Here is a 20,040-nt window from a genome sequence, read left to right as displayed (position 1 = left end):
TTTTTAACATATTTTTAATTCTACTGTATTGAGTTTCCTATAACCACTTAGAGACGACTGTGTTTAACCAATATATTATCTTTTGAAATAAATATATATTTTGGAAAGTATCAGTATTTCAGAACAAAGGCACTGTCTGACGAAGAGCACTTGCTCCATCTATCAACCGACTGACCTAACATTTTTCTAGAGAGGAGGATATAACTTGCTATTTAAGACGAACTTGCATTTATGCTGTTCAATGCTGTGGTTAATTATTAACCACAATTACTAAGAAGTAACTGCCGAGGATCTAGTTGAACCCGAAGTCGAATTAATTAAGAAATACAATTTCTGTTATGGAATTAGAGTTTCCCATTTTTCCCATTTGACATTGCAGTAGTAAATCATCATTTTACAGCATCAGCAAGTGCATTTAAAAACATACTGGAAGAAAACATGACTTACAACATTGAAAAAAGCCACAACAGACTACTATATGAATGTAATAGGTATTATTACCAACATTAGAAGAAAAAAATCAAGGAAAATGAAAACACAAGAACATCACAATTAACACCTGCTACAAGCATAACTATATAGCGGTACCTCGGGTTACAAACACTTTGGGTTACAGACTCTGCTAACCCGGAAGCAGTACCTCAGGTTAAGAACTTTACTTCAGGATGAGAACAGAAATTGTGCGCCAGTTGTGAGGTGGCAGCAGGAGGCCTCATTAGCTAAAGCGGTACCTCAGGTTAAGAACGGACCCCCGGAACAAATTAAGTTCATAACCAGAAGCACCACTGTATAATGATTGCAAGAACTATCATCAGAGAGCAATCAATTTAATCAGAACACTGTGAAAATTGAGATAACATAAGAGACAAAGCAAAAAAGAAACCTAAAAAAAAAAAATCTGCAATGCAACCTGGTCAGAAGTCCAATTGTACTCAATGGGGCATACTCTAAGTTGATATAGAATTGGAGCCTTAGCTGGGATCTGCTCTCAGAAAGCACTTCTCTAATTTCAGTGGGTTAAGAGCATGAAAAATCGAGTTCTGTCATCACAAAAAGGATAAGGCAAAGTTGTCCACTAAATTAGCATGTTTATTTGTCAGTTGGTAAGAAGTCCGTTACTTATGTAAGCAGCAAAACAAAATCAGATCACGAATGATTCCTATGCAAAATCACTGTGAGCAATAGCCTCTGCAGTGACCATTACACTTCTTAACCAAACATACAGAACATGCCATATGAAAAAGTTACTAACCAAAATACGTGCATTAAATATTGGGAGAAAAAAAGGTTTACATTTTTATTATAATTTACTTTAACAATCTAAGAAGTTTGCGGCCATCAGCAGTTCCAGTGCAATTTCAGGTGCAATTGGAAATTCAGGGATCTCTGTAGAGCTGTTAGTGTAGCGAACCTTATAGGTGAAATACATGCATACTTTGGATAGGACGTGGGAAGGAATCTCTCTGAAATTCACTTCATTTGTTTCATTTTCAGCAAATTGTCCTGTGTACATAAAAAAGACAAATGAGCACACAGATCTTTCTGCAAGTAAACATTTCAACAAAACGTTGTGTATGATTTGGTAGAGTTCTTGGCCAGTTGAACCTGAGCATTTTAAGAATGCTGTATCTCCTTTATGCTTTAAAATTACTTCGATTTTGACCAGCTAAAGAAACAATATTTTTATTTTATGAATATTTTCTTCAGAAGAATATTTTAACAATATTTATCCTACAAAACCAGCTCTTATGACAGTTTTCACGTGAGAAAGTACTAGTGGGCTGATCAGAGTGAAATCTTGAACACAACAGAAGCTGTAAAAACAAGTTAACCAGGCAGTGCGCTTTTCAGCACTAGTACAAAGAATGACAGTTAGTTTGGGGCACTCAACTGGACTTCTTTTTTCTTGAATGGTAACCTCTTACCCAACTCCACCCCACATACATGAACATGTCACAGAAAAAGTAGCTTCTGAAAACTCAGGCGAGTTCTAACAGGAGTTTTCTACATGACAAGTAAATGCTGTTCAAAGAAAAATGAACTAGTCACACACTTCAGGTGAATGAGAACCCTTAAGTACACTTAAATTAGTTCTTTGGAGCCCGGCCATTGTTTACATACAATCTAAAATAAAAATTATCAGAGGACTACGCCAAAAGAAAGCAGTAAGTTGGTTAAGGAGAAGGTTGGCTGTCATGGATTCTACTTATTCCATTTTGAGAATTGATATTTAATTTCCACATCAGTGACCCTGCTTCAGTTTGGTTCTGTACTTTTTGATGTTTTTTATTTATTTATGACTAGTTTTGTATTTATAACTAGTTTTGTTATGTTTGTGATTATGTAAATCTTTTTATGTTGTAAACTGCCTTGAGCATGGTTTTAACTATGGAAAAGTGGCATACAAATAAAATGATGATGACATAACGCTAAGCAAGAATGAGAGAATGAGGGTACTTGGTGGATAAATTTTGGCTGCTTCACTCCTCCCCACACCATCCGGAGATAAGCGATGGTTTGGCTTAGCATTACATTCAAACAAACAAACAAACAAACAAACAAACAAACAAACAAACAAACAAACAATGAGCTGTAGCCAAGGTTTGTTCTGAAAAGCGACAAACCACAAGCCTGGGTTTGGATAAAATGCTAAGCTAAACCAGTTTGGGGAAAACACCCTCACAGAGCAAATTTGAACCCCTGGCAGGTCAAGTTTGGCCTGTGGACCAACAATTTTCTCAAACCACAGGACTTATAGAAAAAGACATGGATTGAGCATTGCAAATGTTAATCTATTTTGCCTTTTCCTCTTAGAACTTTATATTAAAAATCCAGACCAAATTTAAAAGGTAACATAATATATCCATATATGCCAGTTAATTTAAGGAAGCCATCATATAAGTACTTTAAAAATAATTCTAAAATTTGACAATAAGTATGGTTTTAATATGTATGTTTCTAGTGTTGTATCTCAACACATCCTTGCCTGTGACATATTCCATCAAATGATTTCACCTTATCTTATGTCTGGAACAGTTTCCCAAAACATCTCTCATTTTTCCTTCATACTTCCTTTACTTTCTCTGTGAAGACTTTGGCGCAGTTTACTAGTCCCCATATACAATTGTAATTAAGCCTAATTTGGGAGGCAATGTTTTTTTGGGATGCAGCTTATCTATTATTATGAACTGGGTTTTATTGTTAGCCACTATGTCTATTTTTTAATGAAAGGTTGAGATTTCCTGTCATTTCCCTTTTCACTGATATCTAGAAAGTTCATGCCTCTCATTCTCTGCAAAGTACCATGTACATTGTTATATAATTGTTATTCATAATAACAAGAACGAATGAATTATTCAGAGTCTATTGTTCTTTCTACAAAATATGTCATTGATCAAATCAACTATTATAGACCTCTTGGGTTTATCACCCACTTAAAGAAGCAAAGAGGACTTATATAAGGAAAACAAACTCAAATCTTAGCTGAAAAAAGATATTAGCCTTTATAGACCCACTGACTCCACCCCCCGGGTCCTGTCGGTGCAACCTATTTAACTATTTCCCCTCCAGCACTCTCTCATATATGGTAACGTCACATACCTCCCCCCTTAAGAAGTTTCGATTCAGGAGGGTTAGCTTCTTAAAGTTACACTCCTGATCAAACAGTTTTGTATGTGGTTTGAGTTTTTAAAAAATATCTATCTATATACATACATAAACAAGTAAAGGAGTTCTGAGAGGAGTTCTGGGAGTTAGTTTGTTGGGAGTTGTGGGTGGGTAGTTGGTTGGTTTGAGTGGGTTGGCTGGTTGGGAAAGGCAGTTGGTAATAGAGAGACAGTTAGGGCACTTTGTCCTTGAGTGTGGGGTTGTAGCAGAGATAGAGAGAGGAACATAAGAATAAGAAAGTAAAGAGGAACACTGTTTGGAATGCCGTAATAGTTTTGTTTTAAGTCTGAAATAAAATACACTCTTCTTTATGAATTGGGGGAAAAAGAAAAAGAAAAAGAAAAAAGATACTAGCCTTTGGTACTCAAGCACAGTGGTGTACAAGGGTGTTTCAAGTGGTCAGTATAGATAAAGGCTTAGATTACAAAATATGTTTATTGTTTCATGTACATGAAGTTGTTGGCCACATTACCTTTGACAGGCATAGAAATAAAAAGAAGAAAAGTGAGCTTCTTTAATTAAGAAGCTGAAAAATTGGTTTATTCTAGTGCCCACATCACAAGCAACAGAAAACCACAATGAAATCCAAATGCATGCCTTTTTGGGGTAAGCTACGCTTTATTGAACCTACCTGGACCACTCAACATAGCTTTTATTGTTCCCGATGTGAGTGCATGCTCTCTTTTAACTATGAACTCATGGCCATCCGAGGATATCAATTTCACATACATAGCATCAGGGCCTTCACAGCCCCCATATGTCTTCTCTTCTCCATCTATAATACACAATTATTATTCTACAATTAATGTATGTTAGAAAGCGTAGGAATAAATAAATGAGAAAATATTAAATTTCATTTTAATGTTTAATTATATGTTAAATTAAGAACAGTAAATTAAGAAATGCAAGAACACTAGAAACACTAACACAGTCACAGTGCTCCAATAACTTTTTGATCAAAGACTCCTGAGAAAACTTAGTAGTAGTGAGATAAGAGGAAAGATATTCTTGTGAAATCAGCACCTGTTTAAAAAACAGGAAGCAATGAGTTGGAATTCACAGACAGTTCTCACAATGAAGGGATGCAAGACATGTCTGCAAGGATCTATGTTGGGATACTTAACTTGTTCATGAATGACCTGGAGTTAGGAGTGATCAGTGAAGTGGATGGAAGAAATATAGGAAGCTACAATATACCAAGCAAGACCATTGGTGCATCTAGCTCAGTATTGACACATACTGGCAGCAGCTCTCTATGATTTCAGACAACAGGCTTTTCCAGTCCTACCTGGAGATACCAGGGATTGAATCTAATACCTTCTGCATGCAAAGAAAGTGCAGTGCCGCTAAGCTATAGCCTTTTCCAGGTCAATGTGATTCAATGCAACTAGGTGTAAAGTGGTAGACTTTGGGGCAAAAAATCCTAACTTTATATTACACTGTTGGGGTCTGAGTTGGCAATGTGGAAAAAATAAACACCCAAAAGAAAAATGCATGTACTTCTATTCTTCCATTATCAGAAACACATATGCAACAGTCATGCATGTACACAGCACTCTTCCTTTCTCTCCCACACATACATACATGCAGACAAACACATTCATACACCAGACATGCAGGCACACATAAATACATTTTCAGCATTTCCAGGCTTCTTCACTCCAGCGCTGGAAGATCTCTAAAGAGTCGGCAGAGGGGTTTAATCACCTGATCTTGGCACGAAGCACCATGGTGCTAAGCTCAGAGATAAAAGTAGAAGGGAGTATTTTTCTCCACCGCCACTTTGGTGCTGGGGTTAATGGAAATGCTGCCTTTTACTCTGAAAGAGCAGGCAGAGGGCTTATCTCCAATCTTAGCACTGAGATTGGACAAAAGAGACAGCTCTGCCTGCAATTTAAGGCCTTATGTTCAAGCTCCATAAAATGGCATGGGATGACCAGGAAGTGAGTGGGATCTGCTGGAACAGGCCTAGTTGGCTAGACAAGGATGTGGCTGGCCAGAGGCTACCTACCACTGCCACAGACATCTGGCTGGTCACTGTGGGAAACAGGATGCTAGACTAACTATGTCTTTCTTCTGATCCAGCAGGGCTCTTCTTCTAGATTTTATCTCCTTAGTTGCTCAGCAGCTTTTCACATTGGATGGGTGCTTATCTACTAATCTGAAATCCTTGAAACTACTGAAGTTTTTTCTCATTGATGTTTAAACTCTGTTAATTTCCTATTATATCAATATGAAAATGCAAGATTTGCAACTTCACCTAGAAACAAGGGAAATATTTCCTTCATCTCAGCATTGTTGATAGAAACTAACAGAAAGCAGTTGCAGGTGGCTGGTGCATTATTTCAACCAAATGGCTTTTGTTCTTTGGTATAGTACATGTCATTTGGAACTCTTCCTTGATAGAAGCTAGGCATTAAATACATATACAATTTCATGCATTAAACAAGTAGAAATAAGCTTTACAGCACAATGCAGGACAGGTCTACTTATAATTAAGTCCTAATGAGTGCAATGCCATTTATTCCAAGGGATTATAGGATTGCAGCCTTGTTCTGTTTCTTCCCTTGCCCCCATATGCCCCATTCATTCCAGCCAGTTATCAAGTATACTGTAGAACTTCCTGGGCTCGGTTTGTAGGGACATAAGGCAGCCACTTTGCAAACACTAAGCAGATCTCGGTCTGATCTGTGCTAAGAGGTATTCCAGAAAAAAGAGTTATGTACAAAAGCACCACAAGTAATTACAGAATTGTAGAGTTTGAAGGGACCACAAGGGTTATCTAGTCCAACCTCCTGCAATGCAGGAATCTCCTTGCTCAATGTGGGTCTTGAACCCACAACACTGAGATTAAGAGTCTCATCTACCAACTGAGCTATCCTGTATTGTTGCTTTCAAGATGTCATTAAACATTTTACCAAAACATGGAGAAAATAAAACTAGGCATTTATGATATGCTTACAAAGCAAAGGATGTTGCCAAAGTACACTTACCCATCTCTTCTTATCAGATGGTTGGTTCTTTGCTCCTAGAGCCTTTGCAATAATATCTGAAAACAAACAGAAAAGTACATATACATTTAAGTTCATTGCTAAAAGCAAAATACGTGGATTGGTGGCAATGTAAAAGGTCATAAACGGCAGTCCTTTCTATAGCTGATATTAAAGTTAAATAAAAACATGACTCAGCTATGTTTACTGTGCCACATTACCACATCACATGTAGACCAGTGTTTTCATTAATCAATACCAACCAGTATGAGATCAAGGTCACCCAAAACTTCTTATTGACTAACCAATCCCATGACAATTTCCAGGAATAACCTCATAATCTCATCTGGGTGTTTTTTGGCCACAAGACTCCAATTCAGATCTCAGATCCAATTAGATAGGTTAAGTTTGGGGCACTGTCTGAATACATGCCTAACAATGGCTTTCTACCAAAGTATTTTTTTTGGCTTATTGGAGCTACTTTTTCCTCAGGTCCTGCTTGAACCAGATTCTCACCCCCAAATAGGTAAGTTATCTGAATTATTCATACATACCTTTTTAACTTCACGACTAGATTACTGTGATATGATTTATGTGGAGCTTTGCTTGAAAAGAGTTAGGAAATTTCCAGTGGCCCAGAATAAAGCTACCCAGATGTTGGCGAAAGCCAAGAGAGCATATAAGGGTCTTCACTGGATACAAGTTGCCAGGCTCAACTCAAAATATTGGTCCTCAATATAGTCTCAAGGTCAATTTTCAAGGCACTGGCCCTCCCAAAAATAACCACTCCCTTAAGTTCATTGGGGAGATCCAGTTCCAAATATAATAATAATAATAATAATAATAATAATAATAATAATGTGTGTGCATGTATATACTACCCATCTGATTGGGTTGCCCCAGTCACTCTGGGAGGCTCCCAGCAAAAATAGTAAAAACATAATACAACATTAAACACAGAAAACTTCCACACATATGAAATGTAATTAAAAGTTTTCTATTGTCCAACAGGACTGATTTATCCTTTGCTTTTGTAGGTAGGTGGATGCCTTTTATTCTACCTAGCTTCTATAGACAGATGGACTTTTTCATAATACAAATTTAGTACTATAACAAAGAAACAAAGAAACAAAGAAACAAACAAACAAACACACAAACAGTAAAATGTGTTTTCATTTTGAATGGTTTATTAAATTATATTATTTAGGTGCTTTGGGGTTTATTTTTGCTGAGAAGTAGCAATAAACATTATTTCATTGAGACAAGTTATACGTACTTCCTATGAGCCGGTAAGCACTATTTCAGGGTGCAAGGGAAGAAACAATGAAAGAAGGGACAATCACAATGGGTACAGATAGGGACTGGAATCACCTTTATTGTCACTTCCTTCACTATTTAAGAATACAAGTTAATCAAAACAACAAAAATCACTGTTGCACAAGTGGACTTTGGCTCACACAGTGGAACTTCCCCCCCCAAAAAAAAAATTATGGATGATCCCCCAGCATTGGGGGTGCAGGGAAGAAAAATGCAACACAAACACAAAACTGTTTCACTACCATCTCATATCACAAATCAGCCAAAGGGAGAACACACCACCATCAAAAAAACACTTAAAACTGAATGACCTACCCTTCTACATTAATGAAACTTTGGGTCTTGGCCACTTTCCTGCCTAGTCATACCACTCCTATAATATCTCTTCCCAGTCTCAATGGAGTTCTTAGCTAACATAATGGCTACTGCAGATTTCACTCCCACCAGTGATCAACACCATACTTGGTTACACCCATGTTTTGAAAAAACAAAAAAAACTTTCCATTATTGCAAAGGAATAATATCTGACAGCTTATGCAATTGCTGGGGAAGAAATAACAGAGCAGAAGAGGGAAGGTTATTTACAACCAGCACAAGCCTGCAAGTTTTCATGGATGATGTAATTAATGGTTGCTATATCATGTCATTCCAAAAACTTATGAGAAGCCCCTTTTGTTTCCTGTCTACTTTATAAAGGATTAGGTGTGCCCCATGATTTATCACAGCTCTATAAAAGGTCCCATTACCACATTTCTAAAAAGATATTTAATTGTTCTGCCAACTATTTTATGGAAGAGCATCAAAGATATAAGACAATGCCTTATTTAATTTTGTTGACAGTGATAAAAGACAACAGAAAGAGGAGTTTTGACCTTTAGAATATAAACCATCTGTATGTTGTAAGTAGCATAACATCCACCAAGCTTTTTGCATAGTTTTCCAGATATAAGAATCTGTTATCTGCTACTTTCCCACACTGTGTATCTGCTAACATTCTTGTATTCAGCCTACCAATTCCCCACCCAACAAATGCACTGCAAGCAGATCTGCTGGTACTAGCTTTATATTGTAGTTATTCAAAAGGTTGCTGGATACCAACAGCTATTTAACACTTAGGCAGCAGATGTTCTAAGAGTAGCTCTGCTGAATTTATCATGGGGCAGGGAAGCATATGAAGGTCTCTTTGAATAATCAGCATACAAGCAGACTGATTAATATTCTGTCTACATGCTATAATGAATATCAACTGAAATGAAATTTAGAAACTAAATAAGAACTGGAATTTGATCAAATTTGTAACTGAAAATAATATTTGGGCCACTGAAGATTATGGGAACAATCCTACCCCATAGCAAGATCTGCAAGGATGAGTGGCATTATGATCAGGCAGATCTCCGACTGACCCTGGATTTTGCTAGGACAGTAAGGCTATGCCACCTTAACTCCCCCATCCTTGGGTCATTCAGAGCTACACTGGCATATCTCCACTTCCCAGCTGGAACCCAGCAACTGAGCTTCCCTTGCAGATCTTAAAATAGCATAAGCCCTGAGAATGGGGTATTCCGGGGGGGGGGGGGGGGAGGACCAGAGAGGGAGGATTTGGGCTTATTCATGTGACCTGACAACCCATTGTAAGTTAAGCTAGCAAAATGGGAACTTTACCTCAAGCAATATTTTAAAGGCTTATTCTCCCTCTGTCAGGCTTAGGCCAGCTCAGCCAGCAGTAGCCGTTTCTGAATGAATATTGGATCTGGTGTAATTTATGCAGGTTTAATTTAAACTGGGTTTACCATTCACCAGTTTATTGTGTATAGGAATGCTCCTATATGTACGTCTCCTGTAAAAACTGTCCCCACTACGCGGTACAAAAAATAATAATTTTAACTCAATGTATTCTCAAGCGCATCTGAAAGAAGTTTTGTTTTGATTTGCCGATTAATTCACCCACAAACAATGAACTAGAATATGGCTAATTGTGTGATTAATTATTTTTATGGCAATGCAATGAAAATTATGCCCACTAATACACAAACACCATTAAGATTAATCATATGAAAAGAGGAAGTTCTGGAATTTCTGAAAGAAAATTATTAAGATCTACTTATATTGTGACCTTCAGAATACATGCAGCAGGTGCTACATCAGAGGAGCTTTGAACCAGAACAGTTAAAGTCATGAAGTGAGCTCCTCTCATTTACTAGGCCATGGGCCTGGCTCTTGAATCCCCACCTTGAACGATAAAGATGGATATCAGACACCGGTCCTTTTTAGTGGTTACACATTGGCCTATTCACCTGGTCCCTCCATTAACCGATTTTTAAAGCAACAAGAAAAAACTGCTTTGTTTTGCTAGGCAGGGTGGAAATAACTCAAGTTCTGTATTTTAATTCAGGTTGTTTTGTGGCATAAGCTGTTTTAAAATACCAGCAAGAGCCACTTGGGAACCGAGGCTAAAAAACAGGGGGGTTCACTGCATAAATAAAGGCTGATTTCATGTCACTCACTCCATGCCTAAACTATACACTGAAAGACTGCTTTCCGAGACTTGGGACGTGAAGATCCCCCTACCCGGCGGTTTTAGGAAAAGAAGGGTTAGAAGCCAAGCAACACTGAAATCTGGGTACACTCGGGTTTTAACTGGTGAGGAAAAAGAAGCGCGACAGTGAGAGGAAAATCCAGACGCGAGATCATGTGGAATGAAAAAAGCGCAGGCCGCATGGAGGCTGTGATGTGGATGTAGCTTTGGGTTCCTCCTCAAGGCGGTGGGACTGAGCTCTGGGCTCTTTCGACAGAAGTGGGCCGTCTGTTTCGTATATGGGGCGGCGGTGGCGGGGGAAGAGTCTGAGGCAAACGGAAGAGTTTTCGGGGGGCGAGTCGGGGTGGAGAAAAGGGAGAGGACGAAGTGAGGCGAGGACGGCGCAGCTCTGCGCACCAGGGCAGTTGAGAGAGGATAGAAAAGCGCCGCCCGGAGAACGCGTTCGGTTCCCTCAGGCTCAGCGGCGCCTCGGCCGCAACGGGATCTGCTTTTCACCCGGCCTCTTCCCAAAGTCAACAGGACGGGAGGAAAAGGGTCCCCGACTGCAGTCACAACACGCGGAAAGAGAAGGAAGGGGTTTGCCGGTCGGCCCCACCCGCTGGCGCTCCCCCGTCCCCGCTCACCTCTGCCCTGCCAGCGCCCGAAAGATATTCGCCGAGTAGCTTCTCAGGCCCCTCACGGTTCCAGCCGGGACAACCGCCCCCCCTCTCCGCCCCAAACCACTTCCTTTCGGTCACAGACACCGGTTTCCGGTCTCCGAAGTGGACGCGCACGGAAAACCATAGAGAGAGGGAGGGGAGAGAAAGGCTGAAGTAGCGCCCCCTGTAGTTCCCCTCTGATTCGACAATAACAAAGAGGCACCGTAAAAAGATTGGTTTTAAGTCTTTGAGGCAGGGTGATCTGGGGTCACGAAGAGTCGGACACGACTAAACAACAACAATCACAACAATCTGTAGCTCTCCACATGTTGCTGAACTCTCAATGATCAGGAATGATGGGAGTTGCAGTCCAACGTTTGTATCTGTAGTTTCAGGTTCCAGAAGCCACAAACAGGCTAACACGGCTACCTTTATGAAAGCTGATCTAGGCATTTTTTAAATTTTTATTTACTTTTGCGCTGCAGGTGGGAAAGAGAAATGCCAGACAAGTAAAAGGAACATCCCATTTCCAGGCAATGGGAGTGTCGCTATAGCGCTTTAAGTTTATAAATAAAGCATACACAATATAAACAAATCCCATCGCTTTATTGGGGGGAAAACTCGATATTTGCATCCTTGGGATCACGGGGCCACAGTTCTCGGTAATTTCTCCTGTGGGATTTCCTTAGTTGCGCAAGTTCTTTCTGTCTATGCAAATGACAAGGGGGCGGCTTCAGTTTTACATTGATGAGCCCAGTATACCCATGTCACGGGATTTTAATACTATGCTATTGCAGAAACAGGCATGCGCTCCTCATCCTTCAGTCTACGTAATTCGTATAATAGTGGCCCGGGAAAACCCCAGCCGCATCGCCTCTGCGTGTCCGTGGCATGCTGGGAAACGTAGTTCGCAAGAGGCTGCTTCACTAGAAATTGCCATCCGCGCATGCGTACACATCGGAGTGGCTGCAATTCGCCGCGCCGAAGAGGCCCAACCATCAGTCAAATCCCACGGGAGGTAAAAGACCGATACAGGAACTCCCTGTCTCCGGAACGGCAGAAGCGGCAGGCTGAGTGACGCGCGCTTTCGCCACCCGGAAGGGCTGAGCTGCTCTCGCGAGACTTTGAAGTATGTCAGCCGCCGCGAGAAGGCGGAGGTTTGAATCCTCCTCCAGTGGCGCCCGCTAAACCGTTGCGGCAGCTGGAATCCCTTCATCGGGAGGCCGATCTTCTGCAAGCTTTACTCGGAAGTAAGTCGAGCAGAGGGGGTTGGGCTGGCGGGCGAAGGAGCCACCAGCTGTCTTGGTTCTTTTGCGCAAAACAAAAAACAAAGGGCAGTTCAATGCAGAGTAGATCCATTGATCCATGATAACTTGGGTTCATTGATTTCAGTGAATCTGCTCCGAGTGTAACTTAGTTGGATGCAATCCAACAGGGAAGCGAGCCTCGCTGCCCCGTAAAGACTAGACAGATTTAGGCTGCAGTTCCGTGCACGCATAAGCTGCCATTGAACCCAGTGGTGGGTTACTTTTGAGAGGATATGTACAGAGTTGCATCGTTAAAGGTGCAATCCTAGACACACTTGAGAGGCAAGTCCCCTTGGAGCCTGAGAGACTTACAGTCATGCACAGGATTGCCTTGCTAGACTACAACCCACTGCACACTTACTTTGGAGTTAGCCCCATTGAACAAAGTGGGGCTTCCCTCCGAGTAGGTCTGCGTGCCTAGGCCTGCACCGCTGTTGTGGCAGTAGCATGTCCAGAGCTGCATTCCTTTTGCATGCAGTAAGCCCACCCCTAATGTGGGGGCTATGTTCTGGGGTTCACACCTAAAGCCAACATCTTTTACTGTCATATCACATTGGGTTCAATGGCGGGTGGGATTGCCAGAGTGTGTCTCTCTCTCTCTTTTTTTTTTTTGCTGGACACTTGCCCCCTTTCCATTTATTTTTTAGCCAAGTGTGTAAAGATGAATACGTACAAGTTAAAAGAGTGTAAGTTGTGGGCTTACGGTACTTCATTGGGAGTAAACGTGCATGGATGTGGTGCTAATCGAGATCTGCCATTGAATGTGATGGGGTGTGCTGTCAAACACATGTAACTGGTAAGTATTCTGCCTTTGTTGAAACGGGAGTCAACCACCTGGAGAATTTGACATCCGGAAAAAGTTAATCCTCTGAGGCCACCAGGAGCTGACTAGGCAATGCCACACTTGATCTGGTGGTGTCTGACACAGCTTCAGCCACAATTAAAAAGCTTCAGCCACAATTAAATATGTTGGTGAAAAGGAAAAAGTCTAATACGGCTACCCCCCGGGACTTCCTTAGTAGGAAGTTCTTCTACTCTGCTGGATTTACCTCTGAGTGAGGAATGTCCCAGTGCATCCACCCAAACAGGAGATGGACAGCATTCCATCAACATTTCTCTGGCAGCATTCCTACCAGCGGTAACCAGCAGAATCCCCCAAAGCAGGGTGATTTGGGGCAGGGAGTGGCTGAGCATGCAGGATCTGCTGAATATTGTGCAGACTGCTGCCATTGTGTGATGGCAGTGGACTCAACTGGGCCTTCTTGCTGTCTTAGCCTGGAAGCTAATGCAGCAAAGCATTATTTTTTACTGCCAGCCCTACAAGACAGTTGAGATTATCATTAAGCAATTACTACAGTATTTTTCTGCATAGTGTTGACAGGCAACTATGGGTTGGCTAGTTTGTAATCAACATGCAAAATTATATATATTCTATCTAGCAAGTGAAAAACATGTATAGTTTACTGTATTTTTGTATGTTCTGTTTGTCTTTTTTTTGGCAGAACTTTACTTAAAAGTATATTTTCTGTTTATCACTCTATACTTTCGTTTGCTACAGATATTTTTGAAGCCTACTGACAAGCCTCTACAAATATCCAAGGTTGAAGACTGATCTTGAAATCATGGACTGCGGTCCCAAGTTTGTTGAAACTCTAAAGAGGATTGGCTATCCAAAGGCAGATTCTCTTAATGGAGAAGACTTTGACTGGCTGTTTGAAACACTGGAAGATAAGTCATTTCTAGAATGGTTTTGTACAACACTGAATGAGAGTCATACCTTATCTGAAGAAGAGCTGCAGTCATTTAATCTGCTCCTTAAATCAACAAACCCACTATTAGAAGAGGATGCTCTAGATGAAGCGCTGAAGACATGTAAGTCTCTTGAACTTAAAACCAACAGTTGTGATGAAGACAAAGAAGAAAACCTTAAAATATTAGAGGATGAGCTTCAGACCCTTCAAAAAAGGAAACACCTAAAAAGCCGTCGTCGGAACAAGCTTCAAACAGTGGCCTCAGCCAATAACCTTCTGTGCCTGAAGCTGAAAGACACAGGAGAGGAAAAACCTAAAACCCTGAAAGAGGCGCAGGGAATTCTCAATGCCATGAATACAAAGATAAACAACGAGCTGCAGTCTCTTACTCAAAAAATTGGAAAGTTGACCTCTTTCTTTGCTGTTGCATCCAGACAACAAGAATTGGATCCTGCACCTGTCATTTTAGCCCAGCTTGCCTTAGATAAATACTTGTGTCAAGAAGAGCAAAGTACAGCAGCCCTTACTTTGTATACAAAAAAACAATTTTTCCAAGGTATATCAGAGTTGGTTGAAAGTTCTAATGAAGAAAATTTCCAGCTTGTAGATATAAGGAATTCTTTTACTTCTGATGAGAGCAATGATGTATGTGAGGATAGGCAAGAGCTAACCAGATTGAAGATGGCTTATGTTTGTGCTCGGCATCAGCTGATTCAGCAAGAAGCTAAGAATCTAAGCATGAAATCGGGTCTCCAGTGGGCGGAGGATAATATTTGTTCTTTAAAGAAGGTATGTATTGAAGATGATTATTATTTCACAACCAGACTTTGTGTCACTGTACAGATATTGTATAAAGAGTATGGGGTGTAGCCAACAAAGCCATTGCTCCTGTTCCCTGGAAAGAAAGGTGTTGTTGTAAGAGGTTGGTGTGTGAGTGCCATGACAATTGGACTTTACCCTGTCAATGTGAAGTTGAATCGGTTTTAAGTTTTTTAAAATTCTATTTTAATTTTAACCACCAGGCTATTTTTAAAAAAACAACTTAAACTGGATTTTATATATATCTTTAATCAGTTTTTAATTAATGAGACTGTAACTAAAATGGCATTACAGGTTTATTGTTAATGGCTATAAAGTTATTGAGGTATTGAGCCTTATTAGTATTATTTTCTAGAGAAGTATTCTGTTTGTGTATCTGTCTAATTGCTAAAGTAACATTTTGAATCTTTTATTTATTAAAATTTGTTCTTCCTTTATTAAAGAAGCTCAGTATCTGAATTTGGAACTTGTTAGTGACAGAAAGGAGACAGTAGAAGTTTACAGGATCTGTTTGTTTGTTTGCTTGCAGACTCCTGGAAAAGAAAATGTTGAAACCAGAATTTCTAGCCTGAACAGCGACATTTCAAAACTCAAAAAGCACTTGGCTCAAATAAACAATGAAACTCTACCTTTGCTAGTAAAGGAGGATGCAGAGCTATTGAATATGCCTGTGGTGAGGGGTGACTTTGATTTACAGATTGCTCGACAGGACTACTACATATCAAGACAAGATCAAATTTGTAATCAGTTGATCAAACAGAAGGCATCCTTTGAACTTCTTCAGTTGGCTTATGAAATTGAGTTGAGAAAACTTAGGGATAATAGCCGTCTTCTAGAAAATATAGTACAAGATCTGAAACAGAGCAGTAATACTTTGGTGCAGGTACTAGAAACAATGTCAGAGCCATCAATATCCCATCATAAAACACCAAGAAACACTATTGATTCAAAAGATACTACTGCACAGAGGTAAGCAGTTGATTATTGATAGAATTATGAATGTATTAATTGAAGTCTATTGTGGAAAACTAATCCTAAATGTGGAAGTAAGTTCCATTGAAATCAGTGGGTTTTTCAAAAAGCTAACCACTCTGAGCCAGCATAGTGATCTGAATTTATTGGGTTAGCCTTTGCTGATGATCTTAATTCTTTCTACACATAAATGTTCCTGGCCTTAGTTGTATGGAGGCATGCCTTCTCCCAAGCTTAAGCATTTATGAACCAAATTGAGGTTTTAGGCCTGGATACTTGTATTTAAGCTGATTATCAAATTAGGAAGTCATGCTAACTGAACCTATACAGAATCATCATGCAGAAGCCTATTTAAATCATTGGATTTAACTTATTTTGGGGTTGGGATAACTTATGTGGTTTCTCATATGAATTAAGAATGTGTGCAACTCTAGTATAGCCAAACTTGCAACAATTATTTCCTGTGTAATGGGCTGTATATGAGAGAATTGGACCAACTCTGGTCTTATAATTTTGTTATTTTCTGCAGCTATTTTACAGAGTTACAGAGAGAAAACAAAAGCTACTATTGTGCTGCCATATTTAAATGAACAATCAGTTTCTATAAATGAGTTGTACTGAAATAATTGCATTGACCCCCCCTTTATTGTGTATTCAGGCTGCTTTTGGAAGCTTCCTTGTACATCAGCAAATCTTATTTCTTGTTTTCAAGGCTGTGTCAACTTCTGGAAGGAAGTAATTCAAAGCAGTTGTTCAGAACATATGAAGGCCTTGAGCAGATGGCTGAAAAATTACATCTAGACACAATGTCAGTGGTTGATCAATTAGCAGTATCTAGCCAAGAACAAATTCTTCTGTCAAAGATGGATGCTGATCTAGGCTCACTTCGCAATTCTATGTACTGTGGAGGAGAAAGGGTCTGTCTTAGTAACCTGGTGAGTAACTAGATTAGGATCAGTTCTGATTGTAGTTGTATAGTGTGCTTGATAATACTTATCATTTTCATATTGAACACCAAATCTGCACGCTGTTTGCAGTGGGCCTCCACAAACAAGGTAGACAGAAGTGAATCCTCCTGAAGTTCTGAATAACTACTGGCATGAACACTCTAGCCCAGGTCTGCCCTTTCTGCTGCTTGACCATATTCACTGCCAACAGCTGAGGCTCAGGGTAGCGAGCTCTGGTATATACCCTCTCCCTAAGCTAGAAGTGGACACATGGCTGTAGGAATAGGGAGTGCAGGATAGCAGGCCCAGCACCTTCCACCTCCACTCTTAAGTTCCAAACTACTCAGCCACCACAGGAGAGAGGTGCTGTCTGTGCTCCAACCCATGCCAGGATCCTTTCTCTGACTACATCCAGCACTGGAACTTGTCATATCATCAAGCTTTCCCCTCTTGTCCATGTTTTGATGGGTGCCACAGGATGTGCCTTTTGGCTCTGACCATCTAGCTAGCCAGAAGCTGATTTTTTTGTAGGAGTTGATGCCTTCCGAGAAGACAAAAACATCTCAAGTCTTGCACAGACTTTGAAATCTAATTGGAACCTACAAGAACTGACCCCTGTGAGTTCTCTACATGAGCTTAAGGGGCTCAGGAGAAAAGGGTTTATGGCAACCACAACTAACAGCTTGGTGACAGCTGAGCCAAAATTCATAGATCCCTAATCTAGGTCATAAATTTGGGCTTTTTAAAGGAGCAAACTTCAAAAATGTATGGCTAGTAGCTGCTGAAATTTGCAAGAAGATAGTGTGGTGGTTTTCTACTTCAACTTGTATTTAGAGTACACATAAACTGATCTTGTTGTTATTGTATTTGTCCCCATATTTAGGAACTGGCTGAGCAGTTTCACCAGCAGGAATTTCTGTTGAATAAACTGAATCTTCTTATTGTGGATTTTCTTGCTGATATAAAGGCTAAGAAGAAGGTTTTGGAGAATGATAAATTACAACAGATGGAAAGAAAACTGTGGGTGTACTTCTTCAAAGATGAAGAATGCTTGAAGAATGCTGTGGAGAGAATGGAACAGCAGGCTAAGACTCAAGCCTTGTCTTAAAGATTAAATTTTAGATATGTGTTTGTTTGAAATGTTTTTTGTGTCTTGTACTTTGAAATGTAACAGATGGAGGAAAACTCAGAAAAAGGCTTTTCCTGCAACATCAGGTAAGCACGAAGTGTGTGAGGCACTCAGTTACTGAATCAAGCAATTGTGCATCTTAAATAGTTTGAGTATGTAGGGCAAAAATAATATGAGAAATGTCTTCAGAAGACAAGGCCTAATTATTTTAAGTTAACTGAAAACTATCAAGAAACAACCAATGTAACAAACAGAGGGGGAAATCTTATGGTTGATATCCAGCAAAATAACTCTCAGAGTAGACCTGCTAGAATAGTTCATTGATTTCAGTGGGTCTCCTCTGAGTATGATTTAGTTGCATATTAACATACAGTAGCTTGCCACAAGGCTTCCAATATTTATCATACTGTTTTGTATGAGGAGGTTTATCATATTTTATCATATTTTATTTTATGCAAAATATTTTGTTTTATGGACAAAAAGCACCAACTCAGAATTGGAAGATAGTTCATTCCTCAGAAAATTGGTCCATTGGCCTTTTCTCTTTCTTTCTAGAATTAACAATTCATCATTGCACCATTGCTCTTACTATGTAGACCACATCTTGTATGTATATAAAACATTCCAAGTATGCCTAATGCTTGTATAGCTTACATTACCTACCACAGACTTTACTTCCCTGATGTTCTGTAGAATACCTTACACAAAGACCCCACTGCAGTTAATAGTCCAACACTTAGCTGCAAGTAAGCTCTAAATGCAGTGGGACTTACTTCTGAGTGGAAATAATAGGAAGCACTGTTAATATACTGTACTTAATGCACAATTAAGGATTGTTGCCTTTTAATCTCAATACTTAATTCCCATAAACCCTATAGAGTTTAATATTACTTCCAAGTTAAGTGCTTTTTCAATTAGACTGTAAATGTTAATGTGATTGAAGTATGATTTAGTGTTCTAAGTAAACCACTAAACCACCTTGGGCTAGTCACACTTCTCTGAAGTCTCTCAGCCTCACTCACCTCACAGAGTGTTTGTTGTGGGGGAGAGGAAGGGAAAGGAGATTGTTAGCTGCTTTGAGACTCCTTAAGGGGAGTGAAAGGCGGGGTATCAAGTCCAAAAGTTTTCATCTTTTTGGAATCCACGGCTCCCTTGACCAACTACATTCTTTCTGCGGCACCCCTGTGGGGCTCAGGAGCCCAGTTATGTCACCCCTTGCTGTAGAGCTGAGTGTCCCTCACCCTTTCTTGAATACCCTCCCTTGTGGAGTGTTCCCTCAGCCTCTCCTTGGGAGTCCTCTGGTCAGTCATTTCTGCCGCCCCTGGTCTCTGAGCTGCCCCACACCACCCCAAAGAGAGGTGCCCCCTGACACTGCCCCACAAGGGCCTGGGACTTGTCTGTCCATTCCCAAAGCAAGGGTTGGCAGACTGGCTGGTTGGGCTCCCTTGCCCACTTGCTTGCTTACTCTGAGGCTGCCTCAGCTCCTGGCAACCAGCCCAAGAGGTAGCATTTGCCAGGGGAGCTTGTAGCCAGGGCTGCTGCAATAAACAACTGTGCAAGCCTTTGGGAGGCCGAGGCATGAGAGGGCTTCGGAGGAGGGAAGGAAAGAGGGACAGAGGCTAATGTTGCCCACGGCATCCCTGACCATCATTCAAGGCACCCCAGGGTGCCATGGCACACTGGTTGAAAACCACTGGCTTAGGTCATTAAGCCCTAATTTGTCAGAATGTTTTACATTTTAAATTATAACCCACATTGGATCTGCTGTTAATGTATCTGACCACCATAAGATCCCAAACAAATTGCTTGCTGCTGAAATACTCCCATTTTTTTGCTGTTTGGGGAATATAATTAAGGAAATGAGATTTCAGTATCTATCCATCCCACCATAAATATTGGGCCATCAAAAATCACACATTTATGCTGCAGTGAACACAACACTATTGCCAAGCAACATGAACAGCCAAA

General features: G+C 40.3%; 2 protein-coding genes across 4 annotated transcripts; one reads left to right on the top strand and one right to left on the bottom strand.

Moving 5' to 3' along the window:
• Window positions 1-1,068: 1,068 nt before the first annotated feature.
• On the bottom strand, window positions 1,069-11,291 carry ELOC (elongin C). Its single transcript, XM_083748135.1, has 4 exons — window positions 11,133-11,291; window positions 6,660-6,715; window positions 4,298-4,441; window positions 1,069-1,503 (listed from the first exon to the last, which is right to left on the bottom strand). Exons 2-4 carry the CDS (start codon window positions 6,661-6,663, stop codon window positions 1,313-1,315), a joined length of 339 nt encoding a protein of 112 aa, XP_083604261.1. The 5' UTR covers window positions 6,664-6,715; window positions 11,133-11,291; the 3' UTR covers window positions 1,069-1,312.
• HAUS3 (HAUS augmin like complex subunit 3) lies at window positions 6,794-18,083 on the top strand. Of its 3 annotated transcripts, none has more exons than XM_083747808.1 (5): window positions 6,794-7,182; window positions 14,013-14,994; window positions 15,554-15,993; window positions 16,709-16,931; window positions 17,827-18,083. In XM_083747808.1, exons 2-5 carry the CDS (start codon window positions 14,077-14,079, stop codon window positions 18,049-18,051), a joined length of 1,806 nt encoding a protein of 601 aa, XP_083603934.1. In that variant the 5' UTR covers window positions 6,794-7,182; window positions 14,013-14,076; the 3' UTR covers window positions 18,052-18,083. The 3 variants fall into 3 exon arrangements, with proteins under 3 accessions (XP_083603934.1, XP_083603932.1, XP_083603933.1); XM_083747806.1 differs by lacking the exon at window positions 6,794-7,182 and adding an exon at window positions 11,761-12,397; XM_083747807.1 differs by lacking the exon at window positions 6,794-7,182 and adding an exon at window positions 13,160-13,250.
• The last annotated feature ends 1,957 nt before the right edge of the window (window positions 18,084-20,040 follow it).

Source organism: Podarcis gaigeae, assembly GCF_964106915.1.
Source record: "Podarcis gaigeae genome assembly, chromosome: 7".
Classification (NCBI taxonomy): Eukaryota; Metazoa; Chordata; class Lepidosauria; order Squamata; family Lacertidae; genus Podarcis; species Podarcis gaigeae.
This window is presented reverse-complemented; position numbering and strand designations above follow the sequence as displayed.